The sequence below is a fragment of the Rana temporaria genome, chromosome 6, assembly GCF_905171775.1.
Source record: "Rana temporaria chromosome 6, aRanTem1.1, whole genome shotgun sequence".
Lineage (NCBI taxonomy): Eukaryota > Metazoa > Chordata > Amphibia > Anura > Ranidae > Rana > Rana temporaria.
The window spans coordinates 153,566,078-153,585,677 of record NC_053494.1 but is presented as its reverse complement, the minus strand read 5'-3'; the positions used below and the strand labels follow the sequence as shown (position 1 = coordinate 153,585,677).

The 19,600-nt window shown below is 44.1% G+C and overlaps 1 protein-coding gene across 1 annotated transcript in view; it reads right to left on the bottom strand.

The window, feature by feature from the left end:
* The window catches only part of FRZB (frizzled related protein), a 62,382-nt gene extending 44,400 nt beyond the window's left edge, over positions 1 to 17,982 (bottom strand). The window contains exon 1 of the mRNA XM_040357633.1: positions 17,187 to 17,982. Coding sequence (XP_040213567.1) covers positions 17,187 to 17,652 — 466 coding nt within the window. The 5' untranslated portion in view covers positions 17,653 to 17,982. The remainder of the gene's footprint in view (positions 1 to 17,186) is intronic.
* Between the last annotated feature and the right edge of the window lie 1,618 nt (positions 17,983 to 19,600).

The following is a 19,600-nucleotide window of genomic DNA, read 5'->3' as shown; positions in this document are numbered from 1 at the left end:
TTCGTACCCTGGCAGCAGAGGTAGGTTGGAATAATGAGGCCCTGGTCGCTGCTTTCTCTCATGGTCTCTCGGATGCCTTGAAGGATGAGGTTGCAGCTAAGGACCTACCAGTGGAGCTCGAGGCTCTTATTTCTTTCCTGATTTTGATTGACACCAGACTCAGGGAGAGACCTTCCTTTAAGGTGAGCCTGCGGAGGCCTCCTAACAGTTTGGCGCCTACGTTTGCTGTCCCACCCGTGCCTCCCTCTCCTCCCACGCCTCCTGGTGTTGACTTGTCTGGGGGTGAACCCTCGCAGCTGGGGTTTGCTCGCTTGTCCGAGGGGGAGAGGGTACTCCGGAGACGCGAGGGCCGATGCTTGTACTGTGGTCTCGATGGGCATTTTCGGTTGGCATGTCCGAACCGTCCGGGAAACGCTCGCACCTGAGATCCTGTCGGGGGCAGATCTTGGGTGGAGTCTCCTTGTCCCCGGTTTCCCGTGTTGATAAACCACTGATCACTGTTGTCCTCTCCTGGGTCGGGGGCTCGGTGACGACCCAGGCGTTGGTGGACTCTGGTGCTGGTGGTTTTTTCATTGATAGTGAGTTCGCTGCCGCCAATTCCATTCCTCTACAGGCTCGAGGTTCCCCGCTGGCTCTAGAGGCGATAGACGGCAGACCCCTCCAACCGTCACACGTGACTCATGAGACCCTTCCAGTGGGGGTAGCCATTGGTGCCGCTCACAGAGAGTCGGTCTGCTTCCAAGTTATTTCGTCTCCACACTACTCGGTGGTCTTGGGGTACCCCTGGCTCCAGAAGCATAATCCGACTTTTGACTGGAGATCGGCCGAGATCCTCTCATGGTCACCACAGTGTGGGGCTAAGTGCATCCATGGGCCTGTCAAGTTGCTGTGTACTTCCTCGGACTCTCTGTTGCCTCCTGAATACGAGGAGTACCGGGATGTATTCGATAAGGTACGCGCAGTTGCCCTACCTCCGCACCGCCCATATGATTGTGCCATTGAGTTACAACCTGGTGCCGTTCCTCCTCGCGGCAAGGTCTATCCACTGTCGGTTGCGGAGAATGAGGCCATGGAGGAGTACGTGATGGAGGCGCTGTCCCGTGGTCACATTCGCAAATCCTTGTCCCCGGCAGGGGCTGGATTTTTCTTTGTGAAAAAGAAGGGCGGTGAGTTGAGGCCTTGCATCGATTACAGGGGTCTCAATCGCATCACGATCAAGAACGCTTACCCGATACCCTTGATTTCCGAGCTGTTCGTTCGCCTTAAAGGGGCCACGGTCTTTACCAAACTCGACCTGAGGGCGGCATATAACCTGGTAAGGATCAAGGCGGGCGATGAGTGGAAGACCGCCTTTAACACCAGGACCGGTCATTATGAATCCTTGGTTATGCCCTTTGGGTTGTGCAATGCGCCCGCAGTCTTTCAGGAATTCATCAACGATGTTTTCCGTGACCTGTTGCAGCAGTGTGTGGTGGTCTATTTGGATGACATCTTGGTATATTCTGAATCCAGGGAGGCCCACATTCTGGATGTCAAACGAGTGTTGCAACGGTTACGAGAGAACAAGCTGTTCGGTAAGCTTGAGAAATGCGAATTTCACCGATCCCAGGTAACCTTCCTAGGTTACATCATTTCCGCTGAGGGGTTCTCCATGGATCCTGAGAAGGTTTCGGCTGTCTTACAGTGGCCTCAGCCCAGTGGTCTTCGTTCCTTGCAGCGTTTTTTGGGCTTCGCCAATTATTATCGGAAGTTCATCAGGGACTTCTCCATGCTGGCCAAGCCTCTCACGGATCTGACCAGGAAGGGCAGTAATTCCCAGGTCTGGCCGCTCGAGGCCATCCGGGCTTTTGAGGCCCTAAAATCCGCCTTTGTGTCAGCTCCGATTCTGTCTCATCCCAACCCTGGGTTGCCCTTTGTCCTCGAGGTGGACGCGTCCGAGACGGGAGTAGGCGCCCTTCTGTCTCAGCGTAGGACACCAGAGGGTCCGCTGCTTCCTTGTGGGTTTTACTCCCGGAAACTGTCACCCGCGGAGTGCAACTATCAGATTGGTGACAGGGAGTTATTGGCCATAGTGCAGGCTCTCAAAGAGTGGAGGCACTTGCTCGAGGGCTCGGTGGTTCCGGTTCTCATCCTGACGGACCACAAGAATCTGACCTACCTTTCTGAGGCCAAGAGATTGACTCCACGTCAGGCCAGATGGGCTCTGTTCTTGTCACGTTTTAATTACGTGGTCTCCTACCTACCTGGTTCCAAGAACATCAGGGCGGATGCCTTATCACGGCAGTACTCCGAGCTGTCCAGGGAGGAATCTATACCGACTTCGGTCATACCTCCGAATCAGATCCTGGCCGCCATTCGCACCAGCCTGACCTCTCCCCTTGGTGAGCAGATTTTGGCGGCTCAGTCTGGTGCTCCCTCTGGGACACCCAACGGCAGATGTTTTGTGCCTGAGGAGTTGCGCACTCGGTTGTTGCGAACCTACCATAACTCCAAGACCGCGGGGCATCCTGGTAAGAATCAGCTGTCCTGGGCTGTTTCACGTCTGTTCTGGTGGCCTTCCCTACGTTCCGACATCGCCGCATATGTAGCGGCATGCTCCGTTTGTGCCCAAAGTAAGTCCCCTCGGCACCTTCCGTTGGGTCTGCTGCAACCCATAGCCACCGGGGAGCGCCCATGGTCACACCTGGGGATGGATTTCATTGTGGACCTCCCTGCATCCCGAGGCCATACGGTCATTCTCATGATTGTGGATCGGTTTTCCAAAATGTGCCACTGTGTTCCTCTCAAGAAGTTACCCTCTGCACAAGAGTTGGCCACGATTTTTGCCCGGGAGGTCTTCCGGTTGCACGGTTTGCCCAAAGAGATAGTGTCGGATCGGGGGAGTCAGTTTGTGTCCAGGTTCTGGCGCGCCTTTTGCTCCCAGTTGGGGATTCATCTCTCCTTCTCCTCGGCCTACCACCCTCAGTCCAATGGGGCCGCAGAACGATCCAATCAGGCCTTGGAGCAATTCCTTCGTTGCTATGTCTCCGATCACCAGGACAATTGGGTTGACCTCCTGCCTTGGGCTGAGTTTGCCAGGAACACGGCTGTGAAATCTTCCTCTGGGACGTCTCCCTTCATGGCCAATTATGGGTTCCAACCTGCCGTGTTACCGGAGGCATTCTCTCCCCAGGATATTCCGGCTGTGGAGGATCACCTTTCTGCTCTACGTGCTTCTTGGGTACAGATCCAGAGGTCCCTTGAGGTCTCTGCGCAGCGCCAGAAACTCCAGGCTGATCGCAGACGAGCACCTGCTCCTTCCTACCAGGTCGGAGACCGTGTATGGTTGTCCACTCGCAACCTCAACCTTCGAGTGCCCACTCCCAAGCTGGCTCCTCGCTTTGTTGGTCCCTTCCGAGTGCTTCGCAGGGTAAACCCGGTAGCCTATGCCCTTGCGCTTCCTCCTGGCATGCGGATCTCCAACGTATTTCATGTCTCCCTGTTGAAGCCACTGGTGTGCAATCGCTTCACTTCCTCGGTTCCTCGGCCTCGTCCGGTCCAAGTGGGCAATCATGAGGAGTATGAAGTGAGCAATATCCTGGACTCACGCCTGGTCCGCGGTCGGGTGCAGTTTTTGGTCCACTGGCGTGGTTATGGTCCAGAGGAGCGTTCCTGGGTTCCCTCCGCAGATGTCCATGCTCCTGCCTTGCTCCGAGCCTTCCACGCACGCTTCCCTCAGAAACCGTTTTTTGCACCGCGGAGGAGGGGCCCTTGAGGGGGAGGTACTGTCATGGTCTTACCTCTCTCCTGTCTCCCTCGTTTGACATGTGCTGGCGGCCATCTTGGTTTCCAGGTCTCTTGTAGCCTCCCACCCTGCGGCTCCTCCTTCCCACTGGGAGGAGCTGGATGCCTGGCTCATATATATAGGAGTTCTGTGGCTTCAGTTCCTTGCTTGGTCCTCCTGTGTTCACATGCTTCTAAGACTGCTGCTGCTTCTGGTTCCGATCCTGGCTTCGTCTGACTTCCCTGCTGGTTCCTGATCCTGGCTTCGTCTGACATCCCTGCTGGTTCCTGATCCTGGCTTCGTCTGACTACCCTTCTGGTTCCTGACCTCTGGCTTCGCAAGACTCTGATTCGGGTTCACCATCTGTTTTGGACTTTTGCTTTAATGCTTGATATTCAATAAAGCCTTCTTATTTTTCACTTATCTCTTGTTGTACGTCTGGTTCATGGTTCCGTAACAATGTGTTGTATGTCACCGCGTTTGAGAACGAGGAGATTTTGTCTTGACAGTGTGTACGCAAAGCAAGCTTGTCAAGTTCCTCGACAAGCCTAACAAGGAACTCGTCGAGGAAAACAATGTGTCTTTTCCGACGAGTTCCTCGGTCGTGTGTACGAGGCCTTACAGCTCATTTTAATGACAGAAAAAGAGGAGATAGTGACAACTGTCTAAAGGGGATCTCACTAACTTTGGAGCGATTTCTTCACTTCCTATTGTGTCTTCAGGACAAGAAGTGGGAGGAAATATCATAAATATTGATATTGTACTGTACAAAAAATAAATAAAAAGTTTAACTTAAAAAAATGGTTTTGCCTTTAGATACACTTAAACATGTATTGGTAATGATTATGGATGCAATCAGGGAACCACCAATACAGCCTGTACCTCTTCCACATTCCCCAAGGTTTATTTTCCTTTGCATTTTTTCAATGTTTCCATCCACCATCAAACACCCATTTAGAGGTGAAAAAGAGTTGCATTGGGGGTCTAATAGCTTGAAAGATAACAATTACGCCAGGACCATGCTGTAAAAGTCACAAGAACAGGCAGAAAGGTAAGTAATACAAATTACATGCTGCACTCATTGGGGTGGAGAGGGGGGATTGGGAGCTATTAAAGGACAAGTTCACTAAAAGTTACCCTAGAAAATGTGTTTCTCCACCAAGTTGTTTTTAATAGATTGAGGAAGGCCATTCAGATATAGAGGAGCCTGTGACCTGGCAATGTGACAGTGCCATTCGTTGTCTCAAACGGGGGTTCATAGCCTGATGTAATCTAGGTGAGGTGTGACTTGTAATATACACAGGATGTTCTATCACTCATAATGGCTGAACAGAGAAGTAGGGGAGTGAATGGAAGATAGGCCTGGGCAACAGTGGACATTTGCATCAACATGAACCAGCTGTGTTGCCCTACATGGGAAAAGCAAAACATTCACTATAAAGCATGTTAGGCTTTTATTGTTATGTCCCCTTGGGGAATATTTCCCCTGACTTCCTGTTCTGTCACCAGCACAAAACAGGGACAGGATATCCCACTGCCTACACCTGTCACAAAAACAGGAGATGAGGGAAATATTAAAATGGAGACATCCTACTGAGAGTTGTTAAAAGGTGAGATGTTCTTCCATTCTTGTCTTGTCACATTAGGAGTTATTTAAAAATGTTTGATCTTGTAATGTGAACATGTACCTTCCACCCTGGAAAAATAGACTTTTGCCACATGTTTATACATTTTGCACACCTCCCAACTTTTTGAGATGGGAATGAGGGACACCTATCAGCAAAAGTATGCAGGCATAGGACACACCCCTTGCCACACCCCTTAAAGGAGAATTGTACAAAAAATAAGATTGGTTAAACCCACAAGTGCCTTTTTTACCACTACTATTTCTTTATATTGGCTTTTGGAATTTACAAATGCAGCAATTTAGAAATCAGGATGAACGTTTAGTGCTGGGAAACACTTTTTGATAGATAAAATGTGCATTTTATATACATCTATATAGATCAGACCAAAATGAGGGACAGATGAGGAGAATGAGGGACAGAGGGACATTGCTCAAAATCAGGGACAGTCCCTCGAAATCAGGGACAGTTGGGAGGTATGCTGACATTCTTGGTGGCATAGGCCTTAACCAGAAAAGGAGGAACCTTGCCCTTGATACACTAGGCCTGAAAAATGAGCTGGTGAATCCACCAAGAAATAAAGGACTGAGAATCAACCAAACCCTTATGAGGATCCTTAGGCATAACAAAGAGAGAATCAGGCTCTTGAAATAAAGTTGTAGACCTAAAATAAACTCAAACAGCAAGGACAATATCCAAAGAGTGAAGCACCTTTTTCATAAGGATGTTTGGGATAAGAACAAAAAGATGACAAGATAATGTCCTGACTCAAGTGGAACAAAGAAACCACCTTATGCTGGCCATACACTATACGAAAAATCGGCCGAAATTTGGTCGTTTAGACAGTTCATTCCTTTTTCAAACAGTTAATGGGCACAAAATCGATAATCGTTGGGACATTTTTGAGCCGGAAAAATGAAGGACAAGTTTAGAAATTTTCTGCCCAATGAACGATAAATTGAAAGGTTAATGTGTTTCCCGCCTGAACTGCCTGCACTAGGTATATGTAAAAAAAAGAACCAATTTTTTTTAATTTATGTCCACTGAACGATTTATCAGTCATTACACGTTCATTTTTCGAAAATGGGTTCGGCCGATTTTTCGTATAGTGTATGGCCAGCATTAGGCTGGGTTTTTCTTCATTCCACCCAGCAGGCTGCACGAACAAAAAAAGGAGTACTAACTAAATTATGTTACTGTGGCAATCTCCGTTGGTGTACCTTTGTGTTCTGACAAGGGGACTGCCCTCCTCCCGCCAGAATACACTAATCAGCAATCACAGCCTTCGCTGCCAGCACTGATTGGATGCTGGTTTTCCAGCATGTCCCTTCAACAAAAGCTGGTCAGCTGTACACACTGACCGAATGTTGGCCGATTCCTGTTGAACTGGCAGATACTGGCTGATATTTGGCCCGTGTTTGTTTAGCTTTAGGTAGGCAAGAGGACTGAAACTTCAACACCCACCACCTTATCCTGGTAAAACAAGAAGGAAAATGCAGCAAACTCCAAGCTCAATGTCTGTCCCTTGATGGTACTGAAAGCCTGAGACACTTCCACAACATACTGCCAAGAATGAAACTCACACCAGGGAAAAAAAGCTTTCCATGAATGTTGGTACACCTTACAGGAGGTTGATATTCTAGCCTTGAAGAGGGTAGGGTTTACAGTTTTGGAAACATATCTGTCCCTCAGGACTTGGGTTTCAACAGCCATGCAGCTAAAGCCAGCGCTCTCATTCACTGGGAAGATCAGTGTGATACTGTTTCTCAACTGAGAACAGAGATCCCTGTGCTGTCAGAGGAGAGAAGACATGTTGTTTGTTCCTAGTAAGTAGGAACACCGATATGTCTCCTCTCCTACTCAGTCCAATCCCCATACAATTAGAACACACTGAGGGAACACACATTTAACCCCTTGATCGCCCCCTGGTGTTAACCCCTTCCCTACCAGTGACATTTACACAGTAATCAGTGCATTTTATAGCACTGATCACTGGATAATTGTCAATGGTAACAAAAATGTGTTAAAAGTGTCAAATCTGTCCGTCGCAATGTCGCAATACCGCAAAAAAAATTGCAGATCACTGCCATTACTAGTAAAAAAAAAAAAATAATAATAAAAATGCCATAAATCTTTCCCATAGTTTGTAGACACTATGGGGTAGATCCACAAAGAAAGTACGCCGGCGTATCTATTGATACGCCGGCATAATTTCAAAATTCCTGCCTTGTATCTTTGTTTTGAATCCTCAAAACAAGATACGACGGCATCTGGGTTAGATCCGACAGGCGTACGTCTTCGTACGCCTTCGGATCTTAGATGCAATTTTTCTACGTCCGCTAGGTGGCACTCCCGTCGTAATCCGCGTCGAGTATGCAAATTAGCTATTTCCGACGATCCACGAACGTACGAGCGGCCGTCGCATTTTTTTACGTCGTTTACGTTCGGCTTTTTCCGGCGTATAGTTAAAGCTGCTATCTGGTGGCGTACTCAATGTTAAATATGGCCGTCGTTCACACGTATAATTTTGACAATTTTACGTTGTTTCCGTAAGTCGTCCGTGAATGGGGCTGGACGCCATTTACGTACACGTCGAAAACAATGACGTCCTTGCGACGTCATTTGGAGCAATGCACCCTGGGAGTTTTGACGGACGGGGCATGCACAGTTCGTTCGGAGTGGGGACGCGCTTCATTTAAATGAAACACGCCCCCTACCCGCCCAATTTGAATTCCGCGCCCTTACGCAGCGAGAGATACACTACACTGCCGTAACTTATGGCGCAAATTCATTGAGGATTCAAACCAAGTCAAAGTAAGTTACAGCGGCGTAGCGTATCTGACATCTGCGCCGGGCACAGCGTAGGTATGTGGATCTGCCCCTATAACTTTCGCACAAACCAATTAATATCGCTGAATTTGAATGTTTTATTTCTTTTTTACCTAAAATATGTAGAAGAATATATATTGGCCTAAACTGATGAAGAAATTTGTTTTTTAAAAACATTTTTGGAAATATTTATTGTATTCAAAATTGCTGCTCTTTTTTTGTTTATAGCGCAAAAAAATAAACAACAGTGGTGATCAACTAGGAGCAAATAAAAAAGGCTCTATTTGTGGAAAAAAATGGATGCAAATGTTGTTTGAGTACAGCATTGCCTGACCGTGCAATTACCAGTTAAAGCGACGCAGTGCCGAATTGTAAAAAGTGCTCTGGTCAGGAAGGGGTTAAAACCTTTTGGGGCTGAAATGGTTAAAGGTTGTAATGGTGATCATGGTAGTTAACTAAGTGGACGCTGCCTGGAACTCACAAAATACCCCTGGTTAAATAAACACAATGGAAAATATAAAATACATAGTGGTCAATCAATGCATCTGTCACATACCTGAGATGTTTTGCTAATAAGCATGTACAGTACTTAGAGATCTAGCCACTGAAAATGTGGATCCTCCTCTGCATTTATATCATAAACTGCAGATCATTTTCCTGGGTCATATAATTGTCTTAAAGGGGTTGTAAAGGTTTGTTTTTTATTTTCTAAATTGGTTCCTTTAAGCTAGTGCATTGTTGGTTCACTTACCCTTTCCTTCGATTTCCCTTCTAAAAAATGTTTTTCTTTGTCTGAATTTCTCACTTCCTGTTCCTCCTCAGTAAGCTTTCCCCATCATCCGAGGCGTTCTGGCTGGGGGTTAGTCAGCCAGAACAGCTTACTGAGGAGGAACAGGAAGTGAGAAATTCAGACAAAGAAAAAAAACATTTAGAAGGGAAATCTAAGGAAAGGGTAAGTGAACCAACAATGCACTAGCTTAAAGGAACCTATTTAGAAAATAAAAAACAAACCTTTACAACCCCTTTAAACTGCCTAGCGGGAGTCTGGATCGTGGTGGAATTCCAGTACCATTAGCGGTATCCCTGAGCCAAACTCGGGATTGCATCGCAGTATCCAGGCAGAGGTTACTTACCTTGTCCCTGGATCCTGCGATGTCTCCCCGCTGTGTGAGCGAGCTGTGTCTTCCTCGCTCGATTCACAGTGCCCGAGTGCCGCCGAGCTTCGTTCCCTGCGACGTTACAACGCACGGGGCGGAGAACGAGCCAAATTAAAAGAAGTAAAAACACAATACACATACAGTATACTGTAATCTTAAATATTACATTACTGTATAAAATAATTACACACCCCTTTGTCCCTAGTGATCTGTCCAGTGTCCTGCATGCACTTTCATATTATAAAAACTGTTCTTTCTGCCTGGAAACTGGAGATTGTCCATAGCAACCAAAAGTGTCCTTTTATGTCAAAAGTGGTTCACTTGCAGAATTGAACGATAATGATTTGTGGGGAAATTTGTCATCAAACACTGAAAGTAATGACAGCGACAATTCTGCAACTGAGCAAATTTCAGTGTTTTTGATTTGATTACATTATTGATTAATTTTTATTATTATATTATTATTTGTTATAATTATTTATAGTTATTTATTATAATATAATTTATGATTTTGTGTTTCAAACTTTATCATACCCGGGATGTCTACTAGACTCTTGTTTGGACAGATTTAAGTGAGTTATTCCTAACAAATAGAGGCCTACAATGTAAAACGGCAAATTTCCATGCAAAATAATTGTACCTCTTTCAGCACCTAAAATCTGAAAGAATCATACCGCCAGGGAGGTTAAGGCCTGACACATCAGCTTGATGTGACATTAGCATGGCCAGTCAATCACTGGAGTCCATGCCATGCTACAGAAACATCACTGGTCACATTTCATATGAGTGTTATGCTGAGCTGTACCATGGTAGGTTACCCATGCAGAGCAATTCTAAAGCTAAAAATGAACATTGAATGAGTATATCCTTAAATAAACACTGTACGTAACCAATGACATAACATTAGCTGGGTGAATGACAAGGTGACCTATGTGGGGAAAATATTCCCATCTGCATTTTGTCTTCAATAAAAATGTATTTGCCCAGTATATAAACTGATGTCAGGCAAAAGGGAAACAACTTTGCAAACTCTAATGTCAAAGATCTCCATAACCTGGAAAGTTATGACAGATATATTAAAGACAGATGATAGAGATTATAAAGGCTCTCGGACACAGATGTAGCTTGGTTTATACATGAGTCAGCATAATGAAAGGAATAGAAAAGCAGGCCATTTATTTCAGTCTTTCCTGGTCCAGTTCCTCTGCTATACAGGGTCACTTTGGTTACAGTTTAGGGCAGTGGAGGAAAAAGAGGACACATATATTTCTTGCATGGGGTACAAGCAATTGTAGCCGGGCAAGCTTTTCTAACCCCACTAATATTTTTTTTAAATGGTCATTTAAGTGTGTAGTGCTATGACCATAGAGGGGGTCAATTCACTTACGTTTACCACATGCAATAACGGGTATCATATTACTAATTTGCATAAATTATCACATAAATTAAGTCCCATTCACGAAAAAAAAATATATATATATATATATATATATATATATATATATATATATATATATATATATATAAATTATGCGGTATTTACCGGAAAGAAAATGTGCCAGTAAATATTGCTTTAAAAACTCTCAAGTCCAATTCACAAACGGACCAGAGAGTAAAAAATCCATTATCCGAGCATGCAGCCTGGCAGGTCTGGAACCATACCAGGCTACATGCCCTCAACATGGGGGGCGGGGGGTGAGTGCTTTGATTGACGATGGATTTACATGGGGGCACATGGTTTTTACATTTTTTAATAAAGTAATTGTCAAAAACTGTCTCTGTGTTTTATTACATTTTGACACTTTTTGGTGAATGGGTAGGGGTACTTTGTACCCAATACTCATTCACATGGAGGGGCAGGATCTGGGGACCCCTTCTTAAAGCCCCTTGTCGTCAGAGCCTTTACAACCACTGGCCACAGTTTTGTGGATGAGGTGATGGGCAAAAGGTGCTTTGGGTTTGGAAGGGCAGAGCTTGTGAATAGGTGTGGTTCGGGGGGGGGGGGGGGGCGGTCTCACGCCAAACCTTCTGACCTGCCAGGTTGCATGCTCGGATAAGGATCTGGTACGCTGGTACGGTATTGTGGGGGCCCCCACGCTGTTTTAAAAAAAATTGTGGGGTTCCCCTTAAAATCCATACCAGTCCTGCTCCTTAGCAATCAGCTCAATGCGGTAAATTACCGCTAAATCAGACAAATTCCGCATTCAATATTTAACGCAAAATTCTTAATGAATTTAACACTTGCACAATTGTTACCGCATACAGTATTTTACCACATTTTATGAGCCATTATTTAACTCTTAAAGTGATTGTAAAGGCTCGTTTTTTTCCCTATAAAAATAACAAACATGTTATACTTACCTGCTCTGTTGCAATGGATTTGCACAGAGCAGCCCAATTCCTCCTCTTCTCAGGTCCCTCTTCAGTGCTCCTGGCGCCTCCCTCCTGTTGAGTGCCCCCACAGCAAGCAGCTTGCTATGGGGGCACCCAAGCTGAGTCACAGCTCCCTGTGTCCATTCAGACACGGAGCTCCAGCCCAGGCCCACCCCCTCTCTCCCCTGATTGGCTAGCTGACTTTGACTGACACCACCAGGTACCAATGACGCCGTTGCTGTGTCTCAATCAATCAGGAAAGAGAACCTCGGACGCCTGAGACATTCATAGACATCGCTGGAACTAGAGAGACCATAGAATGCATTAAGATAAAAAACCTTCCGCCTTTACAACCCCTTTAGCCTCCTTGGCGGTATCCCCGAGCGTGACTCGGGGTGTTTTTTTCATGTTGGGATCGGTATCCCCGAGTCACGCTCGGGGTAGATGTGCAGAGCTTGCAGCGGCGCGGCTTACCTTCTCGCTGAATCCACAGGCTTGGTATACTTACCTTGTCCCTGGATCCAGCGATGCCACCGCGCTGTGTGAGCGAGCGGGTCCTCCTCGCTCGATTCACAGTATCCCCGTGTGCCGCCGATCTCCGTTCCCTGCGATGTTACGACGCACGGGAGCGGAGAACGGCGCCAAATTAAAAAAGGTAAACAAACACAATACATACAGTAAACTGTAATCTTATAGATTACAGTACTGTATGTAAAAAATACACACACACCCTTGTCCCTAGTGGTCTGCCCAGTGCCCTACATGTTCTTTTATATAATAAAAACTGTTCTTTCTGCCTGCAAACTGTAGATTGTCCATAGCAACCAAAAGTGTCCCTTTATGTCAAAAATGGTTTTAGAGCAGCTAGAAAACAGCGATAATAAATTATAATCACTTGCAGAATTGTGCGACAATTCTGCAACTGAGCAAATTTCAGTGATTTTGAGTTGATTACATTATTGAATAATTTTTATTATAATTATATTATTATTTGTTATAATTATTTATAATTATTTATTATATTATAATTTATAATTTTGTTTTTAAAAAAATTTCATACCCGGGATGCCTACTAGACTCTTGTTTGGTCAGATTTAAATGAGTTATTCCTAAGAATTGCAGGCCTACAGTATAAAACGCCAAATTTCCTTGCAAATAATTGTACCGCTTTTGGTACGTAATTCCAGACAGAATCATACCGCCAGGGAGGTTAATGAACTGATCCCTAGGTCATTACCGGATCTGGCCAAAAAAGGAAAGATTGGGAAACCATCATCTAACATCTATGATCACCTAAAGTCTATCTAAAGCCAAAACGTGTTTTTGTTTTGGATATTGTAGAGGATTAAAAAAAACGTTCACGTTTTATTTCTATAATCTGTGTACCATTGGGGAAATGTCCCTTATTTTTTGTTATATCACCACGACAGGCAAAGTGAACACAACAAGGAGATGCTTCCCAGTCACACCTGAGCAGGTTGGCATGTGCTTCCAGTAAGGATTCAATGCTCCACTGCAGTTATCCAAGTTATTTTATTGTGCCCTTTCACATCTGAGCTTTGTGCTGTCACATGATGCCCTGAAATAGAGGGGGTGGTCACATATTTTTGGCCCCAATAGACTTCATTAGGAGCTCCTGAAAAATGCAATTGTTTGCATGTTTTTTACCCAACAACCTTAATTTCTTTAGTAACTAGCTTTCGATTGGCTAAAAAAGAAATGCTCAAGCCTGAAAAACATGCAGAAAATATGCAAAAACAAGAACTCTACAACATCACTTAACATGCTCAGGGCCAAGTGTGAATCAGGCTTAGACAGTGATCACTGCAACAGGTGTACCAATTGGAATATTTCTCTTCTGTTCTTTCTCCAGTTATAACTCCAAATCTTGGGTTTTTCCTCACTTCCAGTCCTAGTGACGGTGGTTACCAGGACAAACAGAAAGATGGAATCCCCCCAGCGGGGACATGCTTAGCAATAAAAACTTTACAGGGGGTCTAATCCCTTCCCAATCCATCCAAAACTACAAAAAAAGTTTTGGCTTTAGATACACGTTAAGCTTCAATCTACAACCAATATTCCCAAATATATTGGCAACTGTATTCAGAAAAATGTACATTTGCAAATGTATCTAGAAAAAAAAAACGTATGAGCGACATTATCACTCAGCTATTGTAGTTAAAGTAAATAGACCCACCAGTGGCAAGTTGTAAGATTTTTCTTGGATTTAGCCTCTAATACAATGCTCACCCCCCAAACTTCTACAGTAAAACCTTGGTTTGAGAGTAACTTGGTTTGAGAGCATTTTTCAAGACAAGCAAAATGTTTTAAATTTTGCCTTGATATACAAGCAATGTCTTGATATAAGAGTAGCGTCATGTCACAACTGAGTATAAGGCCTCGTACACACGACCGAGTTTCTCGGCAAAAACCAGCAAGAAACTTGCTGTGAGATATTTTTTTGCAGAGGAAACCGGTCGTGTGTACATTTTCGTCGAGGAAACTGTCGAGAAACTCGACGAGCCAAAAAGAGAGCATGTTCTCTATTTTCTTGACGGGAATGGAGAAAATTGGCTTGTCGAGTTCCTCGACAGCCTAACAAGGAACTCGACGAGGAAAACGATGTGTTTCGCCAGTCGAGTTCCTCGGTCGTGTGTACGAGGCTTAAGAGAAGAGAGGGGCCTCTGAGTGTAGCAATATGGTTACATTTAATGAAGGTACAACATTTAGCAACTTATTGCTACACTTAGAGGCGCCTCTCTTCTCTCTTATACCCTGTAAAAAAAATGCTTTGATATACAAGTGCTTTGGATTACAAGCATGTTTCTGGAACGAATTATGCTTGCAAACCGAGGTTTTACGGTACCTTTAGCTCAGAAATCTTCAGTTCTGAGAAGGTTGTAAAACTTACATATTGCATTATATATTTACCCATACTGTGGGGTTGATTTACTAAAGTGAAATAGACTGTGCACTTTGCAAAGTGCAGTTGCCCTCTGCAAGAACAACTGCACTTGCAAAGAGTACCCCATCACGTGCAAAAACAGCATTTTACTTGCACATGATTGGATGATGGAAGTCAACAGAGCTTCTGCTCATTTACCAAGCTCTGGGGCAATTGCCCTTGCAGATTGGAACTGCACTTTGTAAATTGCACAGTCTATTTGCCTTTAGTAAATCAACCCCAATGTGTTCACTTTTTTCTTTATTTACTGGTGCTTGTTGTATAGGGAACTGCCAGATAAATTTTACAGTTTCCAAATAACCTGTGCATTGTATACAGAACATTAAAATTATTTACAAGATCTCTATATTGGTAACTCATTAACCATTGGCTGCATGCAGGCATTCATAAGACTGCAAATATGGATCCTGAGGCCTCGTACACACGACCGAGTTTCTCGGCAAAAACCAGCAAGAAACTTGCTGGGAGATATTTCTTTGCCGAGGAAACCGGTCGTGTGTACATTTTCGTCGAGGAAACTGTCGAGAAACTCGACGAGCCAAAAAGAAAGCATGTTCTCTATTTCCTTGACGGGAATGGAGAAAATTGGCTTGTCGAGTTCCTCGATGGCTTCACAAGGAACTCGACGAGCAAAACGATGTGTTTCGCCCGTCGAGTTTCTCGGTCGTGTGTACGAGGCCTGAAGCTATGGGGGTTATTTACAAAAGGCAAATCCACTTTGCACTACAACTGTTTCACAAATCTTCTCACTGATGAATGTCAGTGCATTGTCTGTGATGAAGGGCTCACAGCTACAGATTAATACGAAAGAGTTGGTTTACTATAATCAAAATCCTGTGAAAAGATCTGCCAAAATTGCCAAAAGTCTGAATCAAATCAAATCAAATTAATTTGGATTCCATCTCAAACTCAGTGGAATAATACTAAGCAACTGTACAAGAGTAAAACAGTAATGACTTTTCTTAAGAAAAATGAATTGGAGTTTGGTGGCAACAAACATTTAATGAGTTGTCATATATAATGCAAAAGCAATTCACTTTGGAAAGTTGTAATATTGTGTAGCTTTTCATTAGACTCACACAAATTAATTTACCAAAACTAGAGCGAAGAAAAGTGATGATTTTGTCCATTTCAACCAGATTGTATACTACTTTCGATAGGATATTGGTGAAACCTGATTAGTTACTATTGCCAACAATTTAATGTTGCCTAAAAACTAGATTGCCTAATCTGGATTGTGTGGGCAACAACTTCAATTTGTTCCTCTTTTCTCATAAATCGTCCCTTCTGTGCATGGTTACATGACTATGAGTGATTAAATGATGTCTAATTAAAGAAAACATTTGGGGATTTTCTTTTAATACTTATCACTGAATATATAGAGATAATTTAGAGAATTTTTACCATAAACTAAGCAACATCCACAAGTAATGAGTCAATTAGGAGCATACCCTGTGAAAATCTTGTGCATGCAATGCAGCAAGACCAAGCATGGTTTTGGATGAAAAGATTTTACAGCATGCTGGAACATCTCTGGTCATTGATCTTCATTCTTTTCTTTATTCATATAAAAAAGGAACGATCCTTTAACTTCACAGGAACTGAAAATAATTCAGCAGATATTCTGGGTCAATGACCATATCTGGCTCTTCTCAGGGACTGATTTGATTTGAGGACCATGAGATCTAATACAGGTAGTTGCAAGTCCAAAATTAGTATATATGGCCATCTTAGGCCCCGTACACACGTCCGAGGAACTCGACGAACAAAACACATCGTTTTGCTCGTCGAGTTCCTTGTGAAGCCGCCGAGGATCTCGGCGAGCCAAGTTTCCTCATTGACTAAGGCCCGTACACACGACCGAGTTCCTCGGCAGAATTCAGCCAGAAACTCGATCTGAGCCGTATTCTGCCGAGAAACCCGGTCGTGTGTACACTTTTGGACGAGGAAACCGACGAGGATCTCGTCGGGCCAAATAGAGGAAAATAGAGGAGTAGAGGAAATAGAGAACATGTTCTCTATTTGGCCCGACGAGGATCCTCGTCGGTTTCCTCGGCCAAAAGTGTACACACAACCGGGTTTCTCGGCAGAATACGGCTCTGATCGAGTTTCTGGCTGAATTCTGCCGAGAAACTCGGTCGTGTGTACGGGGCCTAATTAAACTTTTGTGACATTCAAGAGTCCATTTACTAAAGGCAAATAGACTGTGCACTTTGCAATGTGTAGTTGCACGCTGCAAGAGCAGTTACTACAGAGCTTAGTAAATGAGCAAAAGCTGACTTCCATCATCCAATCACGTTCAAGCAAAAATTCATTTTTTTTCCTTGCATGTGATTGGATATTCTTTGCAAAGTTAAGCTTTACCACATTTACTAAGCTCTGGAGCAACTACACTTTGCAAAGTGCACAGTCTATTTGCCTCTAGTAAATCAATCCTTCAGAATCAGTAGGAATATAACACAAAGTAGTCCTACCTGTTCCTTGCTCCACTGTGATGATGGCCTCTGGAGAGATGCAGACTCCTCTGTCATAGACTGGTAGTTCCTCACAGGCCAGGCTTTCTGGCCAGCTATGGCGATACTTGATCAGTATTGGTTCACAGCCGGTCCTGGCTCTCTCGCACACTGACTTACACGGCTTGATTGGTTCATGCTGGAAATCAATGGTGCAGATGGGTGCATACATGGCACATAAAAAAAAGAGCAGGTCCTGGCTGCATTTTGTCTCCAGCAAGCCCTCAAACTGTTCAATTGCCAAGATGGCATTAGCCTGGGTGCTGTGGTGCAGGTGGTTGGGCATCTTGGTCATGTTCCAGGGCATGGTCTTGCACATGGGAATCCTGACCGGTTCACAAGACGCACCTTGCGCTCTGGGCAAAGTAGCTAATACCCCCAGGATGACCAGGGCAACACCAAAACTCCCTAAAGGGGACATGTTCATTAAATATAGATTAAAGAAACAGTCACTTACGGCTTCACTTGATCCCACAACTTCTTTAAAAACCTTACAAGCAAGTTGTACCTTGAAGCAGAAAACCGTGACTACTGTCTACTCACATCCAAGTTGGATAAAGTAGCAGAATATCAATAAAAGTAGCAAAGTAGTATTAAAAAAAATAAATAAAAAAAAGCTCAAGGGTCAAACACTAGAATGAAGTTAAAGGAAAAATTACAATAGATCCATTTGGCCAGGCAGGCAGAGCTGCAATGAAAGTGTCTGTTGTTCTCCTCTCCTGGAGCAGAAGTTTGAAATAAATGCGATTGCAGCTCATGCCTGGCTCCTTTTGAGTCCAGCACTGTCCCTGGGCACACAACCCCTCCCCTCCGCCCTCCCCTGTCTAGAGCCTCGCCTGCTGTACATTAGGAATCCTACAAAACTCAGCTAGCACCTATACTTCCGAAAGGATTAGCAAAAATCACATAGGGCTGTGTTTGGAGAACAGTACCTAGCTATTCCAGCACCAGCATAAGCCTTTGTAAACTAAAAGCCATTAGGAAATCTTTGCTACTGCTTTTCACTTTACTTTTTAAACATAGGGTATTAGCACAGGCAATTGTACCTGGGTTATATCACTTCACTCCTCCACCTGTCTATAGGGAGTTCATTGTGCGGGAATACATTCCAGTATAGGCTAGGGCAAAAAAGTACTTAAAAGTTTATATACAAATATGTATAAATATATATACAGTATATATATATAATAAACGTAAACAGTTCACAAGTCCAATGAGCTGTATTTTTCTGCACAACGCTATGCATGTATGGTGTGAGACAGAGCACAATTGTAATTGATATTTGCAGTTCAACAAACTATATGCCATTGTTACTGTGTTGTTCCTATACTACTGTTTGTAAATTTCATTCTCACATATGTGTATTTACATTGAAATACTCTCATTTAGGTCAGGATTGCTGCTGATCCATGTTTTATATGCCTCAGAAAGTTGAATAGAAATAGTGCTTGTACCGCAATTGCACTATTGCGGTACAAAAATGAGTAGGTGAACTCAAAAAGGTAAGTACATTTTTTACTAATTGTTGTACCGCAAATAGTCCAATTGCCCCCCCCCCCCCCTTAGTCTTTTTAGTTTTGGGGACCCAAAAGCACTATTTCTATTCAACATTGATTTCTTGGATGATGGTACTATTACTAACAAGATTATGTGTCCTTTACTAAGAGGCTAAGGCCCCATACACACGACCGGTTTTCTCGGCAGAATTCACAGAGGAAACCGGCGAGGATCTCGTCGGGCCAAAAAGAGAACATGTTCTCTATTTCCTCGTTGGGCAATGGGAAAATTTGTCTCGGCGGCTTCACAAGGAACTCGACGAGCAAAACGATGTGTTTTGCCCGTCGAGTTTCTCGGACGTGTGTACAGGGCCTGAGATTTAAGTCATGCCTCAAAAAGTGTTGCTTGTAACAACTACAACACTGTACTCCTGTTCCCCTAAATTTGACGTCCGTTCCCCTAAAGTTGTCATCCCCCCAAAAAAAATTTAAACCAGTAATCTGCCCAATTTGTCCCAAAAGAAGATATGATCTCCAACGTCATGATACGTCTCTATTGTGTATCATTGTATATAACATATACATAAATACGATTCTACTCTTCGGCCCTTCTACATTATAAACAAGGGATAAAAGGTTATCAATACATATACCTATATGCTAAACTGTATGTCCAACCCAAATTTTTTTGTGTTCTGGGCAATCTGGGGAAAGAATTAGAACCCCAGTTGGGTTTTCACTGCTACTCATGAATTAAACGTCGTTTTATTTCATCACAAAAAACGACCGCGTGTACGCAGCATTACTGTTGGAGATTTACCCTCACTACACGTTCAGTGAAACCCTTGTCACCAGGGCAGGAGGGTGGGGAGGGGGCAA